This window comes from Mus musculus, chromosome 7, assembly GCF_000001635.26.
Source record: "Mus musculus strain C57BL/6J chromosome 7, GRCm38.p6 C57BL/6J".
Classification (NCBI taxonomy): Eukaryota; Metazoa; Chordata; class Mammalia; order Rodentia; family Muridae; genus Mus; species Mus musculus.
Window position 1 is genome coordinate 30,693,410 of NC_000073.6, and position 17,348 is coordinate 30,710,757.

The 17,348-nt window shown below is 48.2% G+C and overlaps 1 protein-coding gene across 4 annotated transcripts; it reads left to right on the top strand.

Annotated features, from left to right (window-relative positions):
- Positions 1-5,476: 5,476 nt before the first annotated feature.
- On the top strand, positions 5,477-16,889 carry 2200002J24Rik (RIKEN cDNA 2200002J24 gene). Of its 4 annotated transcripts, none has more exons than XM_017312282.1 (4): positions 5,477-5,577; positions 6,144-6,199; positions 6,364-6,571; positions 16,477-16,889. In XM_017312282.1, exons 3-4 carry the CDS (start codon positions 6,374-6,376, stop codon positions 16,852-16,854), a joined length of 576 nt encoding a protein of 191 aa, XP_017167771.1. In that variant the 5' UTR covers positions 5,477-5,577; positions 6,144-6,199; positions 6,364-6,373; the 3' UTR covers positions 16,855-16,889. The 4 variants fall into 4 exon arrangements, with proteins under 4 accessions (XP_017167771.1, XP_017167770.1, XP_017167772.1 ...); XM_017312281.1 differs by having other exon boundaries at positions 6,148-6,199; NM_026961.2 differs by lacking the exon at positions 16,477-16,889 and adding an exon at positions 6,837-7,125 and having other exon boundaries at positions 5,517-5,577; positions 6,148-6,199.
- Positions 16,890-17,348: the final 459 nt, after the last annotated feature.

The following is a 17,348-nucleotide window of genomic DNA, read 5'->3' on the forward strand; positions in this document are numbered from 1 at the left end:
GACCGAGGTAATCTGGGCCAAGGCGTTGCCAGCCGGGACATCCGCCCAGCGAGCTGAACTAATAGCACTCACCCAGGCCCTAAAGATGGCAGAAGGTAAGAAGCTAAATGTTTATACTGATAGCCGCTATGCCTTTGCTACCGCCCATGTCCATGGAGAAATATATAGGAGACGTGGGTTGCTCACCTCAGAAGGCAAGGAGATCAAGAACAAGGGCGAAATCTTAGCCTTACTAAAAGCTCTCTTTCTGCCCAAAAGACTCAGTATAATTCACTGCCCAGGACATCAGAAAGGCAATAGTGCTGAAGCTAAAGGCAACCGAATGGCGGACCAGGCAGCCCGGGAAGCAGCCATGGGGACTGACACAAAGACCTCCTCACTTCTCATAGAGACCTCAACCCCGTACACTCCAGACTTCTTCCATTATACTGAGACAGATATAAAGAACCTACAAGAGTTGGGAGCCACATATGATAGAGAAAAAAAATATTGGGTCCTGCAAGGTAAACCTGTGATGCCTGACCAGTTCACCTTTAAATTATTAGACTTCCTTCACCAGCTCACCCACCTTAGCTATCAGAAGATGAGGGCACTTCTAGACAGGAAAGAAAGCCCCTATTACATGCTAAATAAAGATAAGATCCTCCACGAGGTGGCGGAATCATGCCAAGCCTGTGTCCAAGTAAATGCCAGTAAGACTAAGATCAGGGCCGGAACACGAGTAAGAGGACATCGACCAGGCACCCATTGGGAAATTGACTTTACTGAAGTGAAGCCCGGACTGTATGGGTACAAGTATCTCCTGGTATTCGTGGACACGTTCTCTGGCTGGGTTGAAGCCTTCCCAACCAAACATGAGACTGCCAAAATAGTGACCAAGAAACTTCTGGAAGAAATATTTCCAAGGTTTGGAATGCCCCAAGTGTTGGGGACTGATAATGGGCCTGCCTTCGTCTCCCAGGTAAGTCAGTCGGTGGCCAAGCTACTGGGGATTGATTGGAAACTACATTGTGCTTACAGACCCCAGAGTTCAGGTCAGGTAGAAAGAATGAATAGGACAATCAAGGAGACTTTGACCAAATTAACGCTTGCAACTGGCACTAGAGACTGGGTACTCCTACTTCCCTTAGCCCTCTACCGAGCCCGCAACACTCCGGGCCCCCATGGACTCACTCCGTATGAAATCCTGTATGGGGCGCCCCCGCCCCTTGTTAATTTCCATGATCCTGAAATGTCAAAGTTTACTAATAGCCCCTCTCTCCAAGCTCACTTACAGGCCCTCCAAGCAGTACAACGAGAGGTCTGGAAGCCACTGGCCGCTGCCTATCAGGACCAGCTGGACCAGCCAGTGATACCACACCCCTTCCGTGTCGGCGACACCGTGTGGGTACGCCGGCACCAGACTAAGAACTTGGAACCTCGCTGGAAAGGACCCTACACCGTCCTGCTGACCACCCCCACCGCTCTCAAAGTAGACGGCATCGCTGCGTGGATCCACGCCGCTCACGTAAAAGCGGCGACAACCCCTCCGGCCGGAACAGCATCAGGACCGACATAGAAGGTCCAGCGTTCTCAAAACCCCTTAAAGATAAGATTAACCCGTGGGGCCCCCTAATAGTCCTGGGGATCTTAATAAGGGCAGGAGTATCAGTACAACATGACAGCCCTCATCAGGTCTTCAATGTTACTTGGAGAGTTACCAACTTAATGACAGGACAAACAGCTAATGCTACCTCCCTCCTGGGGACAATGACCGATGCCTTTCCTAAACTGTACTTTGACTTGTGCGATTTAATAGGGGACGACTGGGATGAGACTGGACTCGGGTGTCGCACTCCCGGGGGAAGAAAAAGGGCAAGAACATTTGACTTCTATGTTTGCCCCGGGCATACTGTACCAACAGGGTGTGGAGGGCCGAGAGAGGGCTACTGTGGCAAATGGGGCTGTGAGACCACTGGACAGGCATACTGGAAGCCATCATCATCATGGGACCTAATTTCCCTTAAGCGAGGAAACACCCCTCGGAATCAGGGCCCCTGTTATGATTCCTCAGCGGTCTCCAGTGACATCAAGGGCGCCACACCGGGGGGTCGATGCAATCCCCTAGTCCTGGAATTCACTGACGCGGGCAAAAAGGCCAGCTGGGATGGCCCCAAAGTATGGGGACTAAGACTGTACCGATCCACAGGGACCGACCCGGTGACCCGGTTCTCTTTGACCCGCCAGGTCCTCAATATAGGGCCCCGCGTCCCCATTGGGCCTAATCCCGTGATCACTGACCAGTTACCCCCCTCCCGACCCGTGCAGATCATGCTCCCCAGGCCTCCTCAGCCTCCTCCTCCAGGCGCAGCCTCTATAGTCCCTGAGACTGCCCCACCTTCTCAACAACCTGGGACGGGAGACAGGCTGCTAAACCTGGTAGATGGAGCCTACCAAGCTCTCAACCTCACCAGTCCTGACAAAACCCAAGAGTGCTGGTTGTGTCTGGTAGCGGGACCCCCCTACTACGAAGGGGTTGCCGTCCTAGGTACTTATTCCAACCATACCTCTGCCCCAGCTAACTGCTCCGTGGCCTCCCAACACAAGCTGACCCTGTCCGAAGTGACCGGACAGGGACTCTGCGTAGGAGCAGTTCCCAAAACCCATCAGGCCCTGTGTAATACCACCCAGAAGACGAGCAACGGGTCCTACTATCTGGCTGCTCCCGCCGGGACCATTTGGGCTTGCAACACCGGGCTCACTCCCTGCCTATCTACCACTGTACTCGACCTCACCACCGATTACTGTGTCCTGGTTGAGCTCTGGCCAAAGGTGACCTACCACTCCCCTGGTTATGTTTATGGCCAGTTTGAGAGAAAAACCAGATATAAAAGAGAGCCGGTGTCATTAACTCTGGCCCTGCTGTTGGGAGGACTTACTATGGGCGGCATAGCTGCAGGAGTAGGAACCGGGACTACAGCCCTAGTGGCCACCAAACAATTCGAGCAGCTCCAGGCAGCCATACATACAGACCTTGGGGCTTTAAAAAAGTCAGTCAGTGCCCTAAAAAAGTCTCTGACCTCGTTGTCTGAGGTGGTCCTACAGAACCGGAGGGGATTAGATCTACTGTTCCTAAAAGAAGGAGGATTATGTGCTGCCCTAAAAGAAGAATGCTGTTTCTACGCGGACCACACTGGCGTAGTAAGAGATAGCATGGCAAAGCTAAGAGAAAGGTTGAACCAGAGACAAAAATTGTTCAAATCAGGACAAGGGTGGTTTGAGGGACTGTTTAACAGGTCCCCATGGTTCACGACCTTAATATCCACCATTATGGGCCCCTTGATAATACTTTTATTAATCCTACTCTTCGGACCCTGTATTCTCAACCGCTTGGTCCAGTTTGTAAAAGACAGAATTTCGGTAGTGCAGGCCCTAGTTTTGACCCAACAGTATCACCAACTCAAATCAATAGATCCAGAAGAAGTGGAATCACGTGAATAAAAGATTTTATTCAGTTTCCAGAAAGAGGGGGGAATGAAAGACCCCACCATCAGGCTTAGCAAGCTAGCTGCAGTAACGCCATTTTGCAAGGCATGAAAAAGTACCAGAGCTGAGTTCTCAAAAGTTACAAGAAAGTTCAGTTAAAGATTAACAGTTAAAGATTAAGGCTGAATAATACTGGGACAGGGGCCAAATATCGGTGGTCAAGCACCTGGGCCCCGGCTCAGGGCCAAGAACAGATGGCTCTCAGACGTCAGTGTTAGCAGAACTAGCTTCACTGATTTAAAAAAATAGAGGTGCACAGTGCTCTGGCCACTCCTTGAACCTGTGTGTCTGCCAATGTTCTGACCAGGTGTGTGCCCATTGTTGAACCTTCATTAGACCCTTTCCTCGTACCCCTCCCATACCCATTTCTTAAAAATAGACATTGTTTAGAACTAAAAAGTCCCACCTCAGTTTCCCCAAATGACCGAGAAATACCCCAAGCCTTATTCGAACTAACCAACCAGCTCGCTTCTCGCTTCTGTAACCGCGCTTTTTGCTCCCCAGCCCCAGCCCTATAAAAAGGGTAAAAACTCCACACTCGGCGCGCCAGTCCTCCGATAGACTGCGTCGCCCGGGTACCCGTGTTCCCAATAAAGCCTCTTGCTGTTTGCATCCGAATCGTGGTCTCGCTGGTCCTTGAGAGGGTCTCCTCAGATTGATTGACTACCCACGTCGGGGGTCTTTCACATGTTCTGGGTTGATACACTACAGTTAACAAGAACAGTTAGATAGTATAGAACTGCAGAAGCCAAAAAGCAAGGTTAGTATGTTTAGAGACCTCCCTGGTAAGATGGGCTTTGACAGATGGTGTTGCCTGTGGTACTTCCATCATGGAGTCAGTTGGGCTAAGGTCTGGGGCCCTGTTACAGAAGTTTGGCATAACAATTCGTCTTAGATATGAATCTTGTGTACCCCGTATGGCTTGCAAACGTCATTGACAACTACAATTGCATTCCTCCTGGCAACTGGCATCATATTGTTTCTGATAAGGGTATAAAAAGACAGATTGCTTGCGATAAACTTGTTTCAACTTCAGTCTTGGTGAGACCCCTCCAACCTGGCCTGGTTTTAATTCCCACTGAGATTATCAGGAGACCTAGTAAGGGCTGAGGCTTACCTCCCCCTAGACTTGTTTACTCTTTGACTGCTGGGGAAGGGCTCTCAAGAGTCTTCCAAGTTTTGGTTCTCTCAGGCCATGTGAGCTTCTATTTGCCTCCCAAAACTCAAGAGCCCTGGTTCCTTCCAGGAGTGAATCCTTTAGTTGGGAAAAACTACTACTGTTCAGTGCCTCACAACTGGCAGAATTAACACCAGCAGGGCCAGCATCAGCTGCTCTTCACAAGGCCACAGACAGAAAGCAGAAGTTATAATTGTAAACTAAAGCTGGAGAATGACCTTCAAAGGTCCGCCTCTAGAGACTTACTTCCGCTTGCCAGGTCCCACGTCCTTCACAAAGCACCACAAAGCCGGGGACCAAGTGCTCAAAATTCGAGCTGGGGGAGGGGAGCATTTAAAATTCAAACCATAACACATTTGGCTCACAGTTAATTTTATTAGTTCATTTGATTTTTTTTTTCCTTTCTCTCATTCATGAACATTGAACTCTGGGAGAGCCAGGGTCTTGTTGGCCTGACTCACTGTGTGACCCTGTGTCCTGGTCCAGCCTGGGCGTACATCTCCGGATGTTACCATGATGTGATCAGCCACGCTGTTCTAATAGCTCATGTTCAGCCTGGGAGTGAGACCCATACACTGGACAGTGAGTTAGTTCATGTGCTGGGTGTGACGGTAACAAAAAAGGGCCATCAGCTGTAAGCCAGGCTCCGGGCTCAAAGCAGCGAACTCAAGAGCATGGAAAAAAAAAGGTGTGGCTGGATAATGCCCCTTATAGACATTGAACCAATCAGATTTAAGCACTGGAGGCACACCCACTGGACAGTGGCCAATCATAATGAAGTGGGGGGCGCTAGCGAGACCACGCCCAGTGACTCAGATTGCCAAGGCCATCTCAGGGACTGAGGAGTGAAGAGAAGACCTACAGACCTTGAGTTGGTAATGATTAGTTATGGACAATGAGGGAGGAAAGTGTGTGTGTGTGTGTGTGTGTGTGTGTGTGTGTGTGTGTGTGTGAGAGAGAGAGCGAGAGAGAGAGACAGAGAGACAGAGACAGAGACAGAGAGAGAGAGAGAGAGAATAGGATTTAAAAGAAGGAAAAGTAATTGAGAACGATAGGGAGGGGATTCTAAGGGGCCAGCAAAACTAGTCCATAGGATCATGAAGGTGTGGTGGACTCCAGATGGTGCCCTATCCCTGGCTTAGGATAGCATCATCTGTGTTTTATGCTTCATTTGGCTTGTCAGGTCCTTTATTTTTTCTTTCGATTGTAGGGATTGAGCTCAGATGCTTGCAAAGCTGTACCTCTGAGCCACACCTCCAGCCCCTCATTGGTGGATTTTAGGCAAGGGTTCTAATGGTGTTGCTCATGCCCCCAGCCCCTTCTTGCTACTGCCAGAGTCACATTCTCAGCTACTCATGAACAAATGGCTACTCATAGCCATATGTTTTACCACTGGGAGAAATTTTCAGCCTCTTTTTAATTTTAATTTCTTTTCTTTGAGGCAGGGTCTTCTTACAAAGTGGCTCAGGCTGCCCTTCAACACATTTTGTAGTCCAGGTGGGTCTTGAACTTCCAACCCTCCTTACTCATTCCGCTGAGCATATGGGATTGACAGACTACCAGGCCACTAGGCCTGCTCTGGCCCTCTTTTCTTGGGAGCTCAGGTGCCCCCCCTTTACCCTCTGTGTACAGCTTTTATTCACCCAGAACCTCCTCCTTAGGCCAAGATCCATGGGGGTTGGGACCAAAATCAAGAACCTGGAAGCCCAGATCGCATCAGTGCAACCGGCCTATCAGAGATTGCCCAGGTCAGAGACAGTCATGCTGATTGCCTTGCCTGCCCCAGCGAAGGATTACCTCTGTCTGTCCATCACAGCCTTCTGCTTCTGCATCCTGCTGGCGATTCCAGCCCTGCTGTTCTCCCTTAAGGTGGGTACCACCCAGCTTCTGGTCTTCTCCCTCAGCAGCCTCTTCATGTCCCACAGGGGCATCTCCCTCCCTTCTCACCACCTGGCTGTGTGCCCCTTCTGCTTCCCTCGACTCCTGGGTCCTCGCCTCCACTCACTCATCCTGTGTCCCTCCTGGTTACTTCTTCCTCACCCTCCAGTCCTGATATCGGATTCTCCGGGGATGCCCCTCTCTTCACCCATTTCCTTCTGGGAACCATCTTGCTTGTTTGCCTTCACCTCCACAGACCCGGGAAGCCAACTCTGTTGGAGATTGGAGGCGAGCCCAGAGGAACTCCACGCTGGCCTTGGGCTTCGGTGTCTCCAGCATCCTTGTGGGATGCATTTTGATGGCCAGCTCTATTAGATTAATTAGTCTTTGAAACAGAGGGTATGACAACCCTCCTGAAGGCTCACCTCATTCAGGGAGTTCCAATCATTCTTGGAGCCTCTGATCTTGGACATCAGCAGCTGCCTGTGCTGAGGGAACCCTCAGTTGGGCAACAATGTTAAGAACAATAAAGTTTTTGGGCTTTCTATGCTTCTATTCACCTGCTGCAGGTGTGAGCACCCGGGCACCGGGTCTCATGGAAGGGTCCCAGGTGCCCTGGCGCCCCTTCAGAGAGTGAACGAACTTTTACTGACAACAGTATCAGTCTCAGTCCTCAGTCTCAGATGGGTGGGGTACGGCTCTTTACTGGTTAATGTGAAGGGAAGACAGGCATGGTGGCTGGTTTAGCATCTTTCTTGCTGCAATCAACTCAATGACCAGGAGTAACTTAAGGAATAAAACGTTTGTTTCAGCCTTAAGGTTGCACAGGGAGAGTCTATCATGACAGGGAAAGTGTGGTATAGGAAGAGCAGGAAGCAAAGGTTCTATTTTTATCCATATGCAAGAAGTGGGAGTAGGGGTGGGTGGGGAAGGAGAGGGAAGGGAATGGGGCAAAGAAGAGATAATGAGAATAAGCTTTCAGGGCCATGCTTCCTCCAGTGGGGCTCCACCTCCTAAGGGTTCCACACCTTCCCAAATGGCGCCAGTTGGGGACCAAGTTTTCAAATATATGAGCCCGAGAGGGTCATTACCACAGTAGTGCATGTCTGTAATCCCAGTGTTTGGGTGCCTGAGACAGGAGGATGATGAGTTTTAGGTCAGCCTGGGTTATATCATTAGACTCTGTCTCAGAAAACCTAAGTAACTATAATGCAATGCCAGCACTCAGGAGGCTGAGGCAGGAGGATCATGTGTTTGAGATCAGCTTGAATTATAGACATTTCCTCAAAAACAAGCAAAACCCTAAAGTAACATAACAACAACAACAACCACCTCTTTCCTCTATGGGGTTGTGGATTTGGCTCAGTAATTAGGCACTTGCTCAGCCTGTGCAAGGCTCTGAGATCAGTTCTCAGCTCTGCAAACAACAAAAACAAAAAGCCATAGCTGACCATGGCTGCTGCAGAATATTTGATCACATTGTGAACCCCAAGATTGTAAACAAGTAGTTGCGGTGTGGCCCAGCCCTAGCACACACCCATTTAACCGTTTTAATCCAAGAGCTAAATAAAGTTAACCCTGAGGTCAAGAGGCAGAGCAAGCAACCAGCCAGCAGGGAGTGAACCTAAGAGAAAGGAGGGTCTTTCAGTCGAAGGAGATTTAAGATGGAGTGGAGAAAGAACTTTGTCCTTCCGGGACGTCAGTGGAGTAGGAAGATCAGCTGGGTACTTTTTCCCTGCCTCTTTGAGCGCGCAGGTTTCCACCCCAGCATCTGACTCCTGAGTCTTCAGTGGTAAAATCAAATGCCTGGGATTTTAGTTTTTCAAACAAGACATGATGGTGTGTGCCTTTAATCCCAGCACTCAAGAGGCTGAAGCAGGCAGATCTCTGATAGTCTGGGCCAGCCTGGTCTATGTGGCAGATTTCAGACCAGTCAATGCTACCTATGAGACCCTGTCTTGAAAGCAAAGGAAACAAAACAAAACAAACAGCCTTATGTGACTCTGAGAAGACACGGAGGAAGAATGAAATACAAAGTCACCGGCATGTTTGACGTCACCCTAACGACTCTTCAGTGACAGGAGTTGTGTCTGTTCTGTCTAGTGTGGGAGTGACTAGCCAAATGTGAGGGACCTTGTGCGATGTAGGAGGTCAAGCTTTGGTTTTACTGAGTTACAAGTCTATTTAGCTTGTCCTTTGTGGTTGGGAGCTACCGTACTAAATAGTGGTTCTGGACAGAGGTAGTTATGAAAAACAATGAAACCAGGAGATCAGAGTGGCCCTGGGAAGCCCTGATGGGCAGCTAATAGCTGACCTGTGTCCTGAAGAAGACAGAGCCATAAATATCTGGGTGTGGGGATGGAGCTCCATAGCTACAGTGCACGCCTAGTGTCTAGGCATCTCTGGACTCCATCGGTAGCACCCAGAAACTGGATGTGGTGGCCCACCCTGTAATCCCAGGACTCTGGGACTGCAGGGTGGAGAGCCAGAGGTTCAAGGTCATCTTTGGCTACATAGAGTTTGTGGCCAGTTTGAGACCTTGTCTAAAAGAAAGGAAAAGAAAATGTAGAAGACGCAGGGTGGTGGTGGTGCACGACTTTAATCCCAGCACTGGGGAGGCAGAGGCAGGCAGGTCTCTGAGTTCAAAGCCATCCTGGTCTATAGAGAGAGTTCCAGGACAGCCAGGGCTACATAGAGTAACCCTGTCTTGGACATCAACCCCCCCACCCTCCAAAAAAGAAAATGTGGAAGAAAGTTGAACATCAGCTGCAAAACTGTAAATCCAGAGAGAGCCTAGTTTATTCTGGGACGATAAAAACATGGAAACCTTGGACTGGCAAGATAGCTCAGTGTTTAAGAATACTAGTGCTCTTGTAGAGAGTTCTTCAGTCCCAGTACTCATGCCAAGTCACTCACAATAGCCTATAATTCTAGCTGCAGGGGATCTGACACTCTGTCCTGGACTCTGTGGGCACCTGCTCTTATTCATCCACATTCCCACTCAGACACATACAGATTTAAAAATGAAATAAATCTTTAAAGAATTATTATTGAGTTACATTAGATGTAAAAGAACTCTTATGAAGTGTGTGTGTGTGTGTGTGTGTGTGTGTGTGTATGTAGCTTGGGCTACAGGTGTGTACCACCATACCTGGGTCTTGTGGTGCTGGGAACTGAACCCAGGGCTTCATGCATGCTACACAAACACTCTAGCAACTAAGCTGCACCCTCAGCCCAGAAGTAAATCAATAATAAAATATACAGAAAGATTAATTTATTTTAATTTTATGAGTGTGAGTATTTTGTCTGCAAATGTGTGTGTGCATGATGTATGTGCCTGGTACCAACGGAGGCCAGAAGACCATGCTGGATCTCCTGAAACTAGGGGGTTACAGATGGCTGTGAGCTATTATGTGCATGCTGGGAACTGAACCTGGGTCCTCTGAAAGAGCAGCCTCTTACCCTCTGAACCATTGCCAAGAAACTCACATTTTAAAATCAATTATATCCTGTGTGTTAGGTCCCAAACCCCAGAGGACAGTGACTCTAGAAGGATTGGTGGTGGCATTCTTCAGAAGCCTGGGAAATGGGTGTCTGCCTATAGAAAGGACCACTTCCCTTGGCATATACCTGTGGTTCCATATCAAAGTTCCCTGGTCTCTAGGAACATGTACTTGTTATGACTATCAGAGTCCCTACACTAGTCTTCTGGCCTTCTCCCCTTCTGCTCCACTCACAAATTCCCAAGCTGTTCCAGATTCCTTTCCTACCCCATTCTTCACGACTTAAACGGTTTTTTTCTTCTGTCTTGATCATCTCTCTCCATTCTTCATTCAGCTCCCAAGACAGCTCTGGCCCTGAGAAATCTGCTTCCCCATCGGAGGTAGCCATGGCATCTCTGGACTCCCCAGATACCTCAGGCTATTCTCGCTTCTGAATTTATCTGGACTTCAGATGCATCCATGCACGGAGCGGCCCAGTTCATGGTTTCACTATCACATCAACCTGACAGATTGTCTGACAGAGCAGTTTATGGGAGGAAGGGTTGGAAGGGTGTATTTCTGAGTTTCTGAGAGATTCCAGGCTGCAGAGGCAGGCACAGCTCTGCCCACAGCAGTGGATGTAGGAGGCAGCAGTTGGCCCATTCAGCCCAGACTAGGAAACAGAGCATAAGCCTGGACCAGGCACACCCTTCATAGTTCCACCCCAATGTGGCAGTTTGTATATGCTGGGTTCAGGGTATGGCATGATTAAAAGGTGTGGCCTTGTTGGAGTAGGTGTGTCATTGTGGATGTGGGCTTTAAGGCCCTCATCCTAGCTGCCTGGAAGTCAGTCTTCCACTAGCAGCCTTCAGATGATGTAGAACTCTCAGCTCCTTCTGCACCATGCCTGCCTGGATACAGCCATTTTCCCACCTTGATGATGATGGACTGAACCTCTGACTCTGTAAGCCAGCCCCCAATTAACGGCCCCAGAGAGTCGTGGGTTGCTCGTTGGTTGCAGTTTGTCACATTGTTTTTGCAAAGAGACAACAAGAAGAAATTAGATATTCTGATGGTGAACAAGATACCCCAAAGAACTCAATGCCCCTAATCAGCAGGAAGTAGTCTAATGATAACGTCACCCCCTTTCCAGTGCCCTTTATAAGTCTTGCCTTGGTCAAGGTGTCTGTTCGCAGCAGTAAAACCTTAACTAAGACACCCAAGTCTCTCACTTCTCTTGGCCAGACTCCATTTCCTAAACGTTCCACGGTCTTCAAGACAATGCTACAAGTTGAGGGCCAAGTGTTCAAAATATGGACCTGTGGGAGGACATCCCGGATTCAAACCACAATACATTATTTAAGATAAACATGGGCTAACAAGTTGGCTCAGTGGGTCAAGGTGCTGTGGTCAAGGCTGATGGTCTGAGTTTGATTCCTGGAACCTACAGTATGGGAAGAGAGAATCATATTCCACAAGATGTCCTCTGACCATCTCCACACCTGTGCTGTGTCGTGCATACAAACATACACATGAATGAATGAATGAATGAATGAAAAAACAAACACAAAATTCATTTTTAAAAATTTTTTTGTTTTTGAGACAGAGTCTCACTATGTAACTCTGGCTATCCTGGAACTCACTGTTATAGACCAGGCTGGCCTTGAACTTAGATCTATCTGCCTGCCTCCAGAGTGCTGGAATTAAAGGCATGAGCTGCTACACCTAACTTCAATTTTATTTTTGAGATTGTGTTTCTAACCTGTTGAGTTCAGGTTAGACTTGAACTCAAGACCTTCCTGCTTCAGCCTCCCATGTGTAGGGGTTACAGGCACATTTCCCTAGCAGAATCTATATTTTGTAAAGATGGTACCTGAGGGTACCAGGACCTTTAAATAAACAATGACAGGGAATGGGGGGCCTTTTCCTGCTTCCATGGCAACTGTGAGGCACAGCTAGTGTTCTGTGTGGGAACAGCATCTGGAAGGCTGAGGTGGTTGTAGGATAGGAAGAGGAGACCTAGAGGCAGGGGCAAAAGGGCCATGTCATTGGGTCTTGGGTACTGTGTGAGGACTTGGCTTTGGGCTGGAGAGGTGAAGCCAGAGTAGGGCTCTGAGCATGCAGTATTCTGACTCTGACATTCACACGCTCCCTCTGGTTACACAGAAGCATCATGGGAATCTGGTTCCTTTCACTCCCGGATGTGGGCTATGGCGCTGCTTCAGGCTGTCCATAGAGGCTGGCTATGTCTTGCCTTGTGCTCTAGCAGGGCTGTGACTTTTGCCAGCAGCAGATAGTTTTTGTGATCGTATGATGTTTGGAATTCTGGGGACTTTTCAGAAGGCATAAGGATACTAGGGCCCCAGAGAGTCGTGGGTTGCTGGTTGGTTGCAGTTTGTCACATTGTTTATGCAAAGAGACAACAAGAAGAAATTAGATATCCTGATGGCGAACAAGATACCCCAAAGAACTCAATGTCCCTAATCAGCAGGAAGTAGTCTAATGATAACATCACCCCCTTTCCAGTGTCCTTTTCTCTCTTATCTAGCGGTAGGGGGTTGAAAGGGTGGAAAGGGGGTATAGAAGATGTCTAGGGTTTAGAAAGCAGAAGGAAGCCGGGCGTGGTGGCGCATGCCTTTAATCCCAGCACTCGGGAGGCAGAGGCAGGCGGATTTCTGAGTTCGAGGCCAGCCTGGTCTACAAAGTGAGTTCCAGGACAGCCAGGGCTACACAGAGAAACCCTGTCTCGAAAAACCAAAAAAACAAAACAAAACAAAACAAAACAAAACAAAACAAAACAAAAAAACCAAAAAAAGCAAAAAAAAAAAAAGAAAGCAGAAGGAAAGAAGAGAACCCACAAAGTAACACAAGACTGAGCTACATGTAATGACCTTGAGACTGTAAAGCAAGGGCAGCCCAACAGTTATCTAAGGAAGTGGAGGGCACGGCCCAGGACCTTTCCAATCTGGTTGAAGGTAGGACAGGAACAGGATTCAGGGACCTTGACTGACAGATTAGCAAGCTTGGGGGGGGCAAACCTTGCCCTCTGTTCTTTCACCCACCACCTACCTACGCCTGAGACCATCCTGAAAAAGAATAAAACGTAAGGTCCTTGCCCGCCTGTGTCTGCCTCAACTTCCTGTGTCTGCTGCAGTAGGGAGTGAAGGGCACCGCTGGCCCCACTATCTTATCAGTGTCTCAAACACACACTGAAAGTCAAGGTCACTATGCACTCACTTAGCAAACATTCCCTGGGGCCAGCCCAGCAATGCAGAACACACAGTGCATACTGAGATATCTGGATCCTGTCTTCCATGGGAGCACAAAGTGGGAATGAATCAGCTCAGGGCTGAGGTGGAGAATGGCAAGTCCTGGAACGTTACTTTCGTGTTGCTGTGACCAGATACATGACAGAAGCTACTGAAAGATTTCTTTTGATTTCTTTTGATTTCTTTTGGTCAGAGGATCCAGTCCTTAGCCGCTTGGCCCCATAGGCTGGGCAGAATGTCATGGAGGTGGGGTGAGGTAGGGTGTGTGGTGGGGGGTGAGGAGGGGGCTGCTGACTTTGGGACAGAAGCAGAAAGCACCTGTGAGGAAGAGATCTGGAGGCAGCTATAACCTTCAGAGACATACCACAAGTTACCTACCTCCTCCGCTAGGCCTCCTGACATTTGTAGAACCTCTTCAAACAGTGCCAGCAACTAAGGACCAAACATACAGCACACAAGTATTCAACAAAGGGTGGATTTCAGATTCAAACTTAACAGCTGGGATCAGGAGGGAGAAAGCAAAAATGAGGAAGGAGAAGAGAATGAAAGGGGGAGTGAGATAATCAGACAGACAGACAGACAGAATAGTAATATGGGCTGTGGGTGCGGAAGCTGAGGGAAGTCTTTGATCCACCCTAGGTCAAGAATGGTCTTGGAATGATCATTTTGTTATAAAAAAGATTTATGTTTTATTTATTGATCTGCTTGCATATATGCACACATGAATATACACACATGTATACCCTACATGTGGATAGTTACCCAAAGAGGCCAGAAGAGAGTGTTGGATCCTCTGCAGTTGGAGTTACAGGTGCCTGTGAACTGGCCAATATGGGTGCTGGGAACTTGAAACCTCTGCAAGAGCAGTATGTGCTCTTAACCACTGAGTCATCTCTCCAGTATGTTGGTGTGTGTGTGTGCATGTGTGTGTGTTACGGTGTTATCAAGAATGAAATCCAGAGCATTGTAAATACTTGGTGTTGAACCACACACTCCAGCCCCTCACTGGGGGATTCTAGGCAGGGCTCAACCACTGAGACATGCCCCTAGCCCCTCACTGGGGGATTCTGGGCAGGGGCTTTACCACTGAGCTATGCCCCCAGCTGTTCACTGGGGGATTCTAGGCAGGGGCGCTACCACTGAGCCACGCCCCCAGCCGCTCACTGGGGGATTCTAGGCAGGGGCTTTGCCACTGAGTCATGCCTTCAGCTCCTCACTGGGGGATTCTAGGCAAGGCTCTACCAGTAAATGCCATCCTCAGCCCTGAAGTGAACACTTGAGAAGCAGAGGTCCTCAATCCTGAAGTAGAAAACAGTCTAAGGAAGAAAGCAGCAGGAGTGTGAGTTTTATCAGTCCTTAGATATATATAAATACAGGAAACTCTGTCAGATTTACATATAATCTGCTTAATAGTCTCGTTCTATTTAGTTATCTCTCCTCTGACCCTTCTTTTATAGGGACAGAATAATATATTCAATTCTGACCACTGTCCTCAAACAAGTCAGTGTGCCTTAGGCTCAGTGAGACATGCAGTGCTGCCCACTGTAGGGGCTGCATCCTGAACACCTGCCATTCAAGAAGGCTTTTCCCTTGAACTGTGCCAGAAGTTTCCCATCAGCCTGAAGTGGCATTGTACAGCACCTCTGTGTCCACACCATGGGCTACAGTCCATATAAGCTACCAGACATATCCTGATACTTCAGCTCACTTCACATCCAGCCTGTAGGTAGAGGCCTATGTGTTCACCACCTAGAGACGGCCTTAGTGTTGCTCATACACATGATAAAAAGAATAATTTGATCAATCAAGACACTTGTCCCAAAGATGCAGAATTTGAGTACCGTCTGAAGGCTGCATAGTCTGAGAAGCTGGTGAAACTGATCTTCAGTATGTCTGGCCATTGTACAGTTGCGATGAACAAGGCCATAACGTCATCGTAAATTCAAGCTGTCTGTAGCAGGCATTGTCTTTCAGTGGTTGGGTGTAGGAGGTTGGGAGTGTTGGAAGAAATTGTGTTTGTTTGGACATTGGCTATCTAGCTACAACATCAGGCAGTGACCATGTGGGCTCAGGTTTAGGCATTTAGGAGCTGCACAGATTCAGGTTTAGATGATAGTTGTGTAGATTCAGGCTCAGGCAATGACTGCATTGTGGACTTAGGCTCAGTTAATAGGTATGTGAACTCAGGCTCGGGCAGTGGCTGTGGACATAGGCTCAGGCAGTGGTTATATGTATTGAGGTTTTGGTGTGACTGTGGATTCCGGTCCAAGGCATCCCAAAATAGGTTCTTTTCAGGAGCTCAAGGGACACACCAATTCATGTAAAGTGACATCGGGACCACATCCCAGACTGCAAGGACTTCAGGGGGAAAACTATGGAATTCAAATGCATTCTCATACTTAGATAAAAGTAACTTATTTCTGTTAATTTTTTGAAATTGTCCATATGATTATTTATGTTAAAAAATGACCATATTCATAGGCAGCAGCTGCCTAAATACAGTTAGAAAGTGTCTTGTTTCTCACCAGGAATGGCTGTAACCTCAGCTTTTGGGAGATGGAGGCAGGAGGGTTAGGAATTCAAAGTTATTATGGACTACAGGAGAGACCCACAAACTCCAAACAAACAAAAGTTCCTATCTATAAGTGTTCTAATAATTCAGTCAGAACAAAATATAAATCTCTTGATTGGTTGAGCAATCCATCATTCTATTAATTTGGATCTCTCTATTTCTCTCCCTCTCTCCCCTGCTCTCTCTCTCTCTCTCTCTCTCTCTCTCTCTCTCTCTCTCTCTTTTCCTCCATTGGTCTATTTAAGTAGAACAAATGTGCCAAGTTGCTAAATTGGATGAAGGACAAGTTGAATGCTCATTTTACTGTTTCTGTAACATATAGGTCTGAAATACTTAAACATTAATCAATGTTAAATTAGCTAATCATATTAAAATTTACAATAGCTTCCTTTTGTGATTGGTGTTGAATGAGCATGCAATGCCATGAAGGCCTCAGGCACACTTTGGGAGTGTAAGGTGGTGGGACGCTGCTTGCCAGCCCCAACATGTCACACACCACCACTGTACCGTATGCGAATCTTTGCACCCAACCATGTGGTGGCCAAGTCCCACTTCTGGTACTTTGTGTTGCAGCTGAAGAAAATGAAGAAGTCATCCGGGGAGATTGTGTACTGCGGGAAGGTGTTTGAGAAGTCACCCCTGCGCGTGAAGAACTTTGGCATTTGGCTGCACTATGACTCCCGCAGTGGCACACACAACATGTACCAGGAGTATCGGGACCTGACCACTGCTGGTGCAGTCACACAGTGCTACCTAGACATGGGTGCCCGACACTGTGCCCATGCCCACTCCATCCAGTTCACGAAGGTGAAAGAGATTGCAACTGGCAAATGCCATCGGCCAGCTGTCAAGCAGTTCCACTCCAAGATCAAATTCCCACTGTCCCACCATGTGTTGCGGCGCCAGCACAAGCCATGCTTCACCTCCAAGAGTCCCCACACCTTCTTCTAGACACACAGACCCACTGAATAAAAACTTGAGACTGTGAAAAAATTTACAATAGCATAATAACACTAAGTCTTGAGAGAGAAGAGAAAGCCACTGAGGTAGAGGCCAACGGGGGTCACTCTATGTTAGCAAAGGTTCCCAAAGTATCTTTAGTCAGCCATCTGTTGCCACTGATAGTGTTGGTCTCCCAATCTGTGACTTTGCTTGTGGACACAACCTCTCACCTCCCACAGCTTCCCCAGGCCCTAAGCACGTTTGGGGCAGAGGCTAGATGGCTGGGGTTGGGGTTTGAAGACACAGAGTTGCATCTAAGACTTTCCCAAAGGGTAGGACTTTCCAGAGCGCCTGCCTGGTGCCCCAGGCTTGTAAATCGGTGCTCACACCCATCATTGAGCCAAAGTCTGTCCACACTCAGTGACGGTGTGTCGGTTACCAAAGGCAACCAAGTCCCAGCTTTCCTCCACATGGAGTTAGATGACCAAATGAATAAAATACAA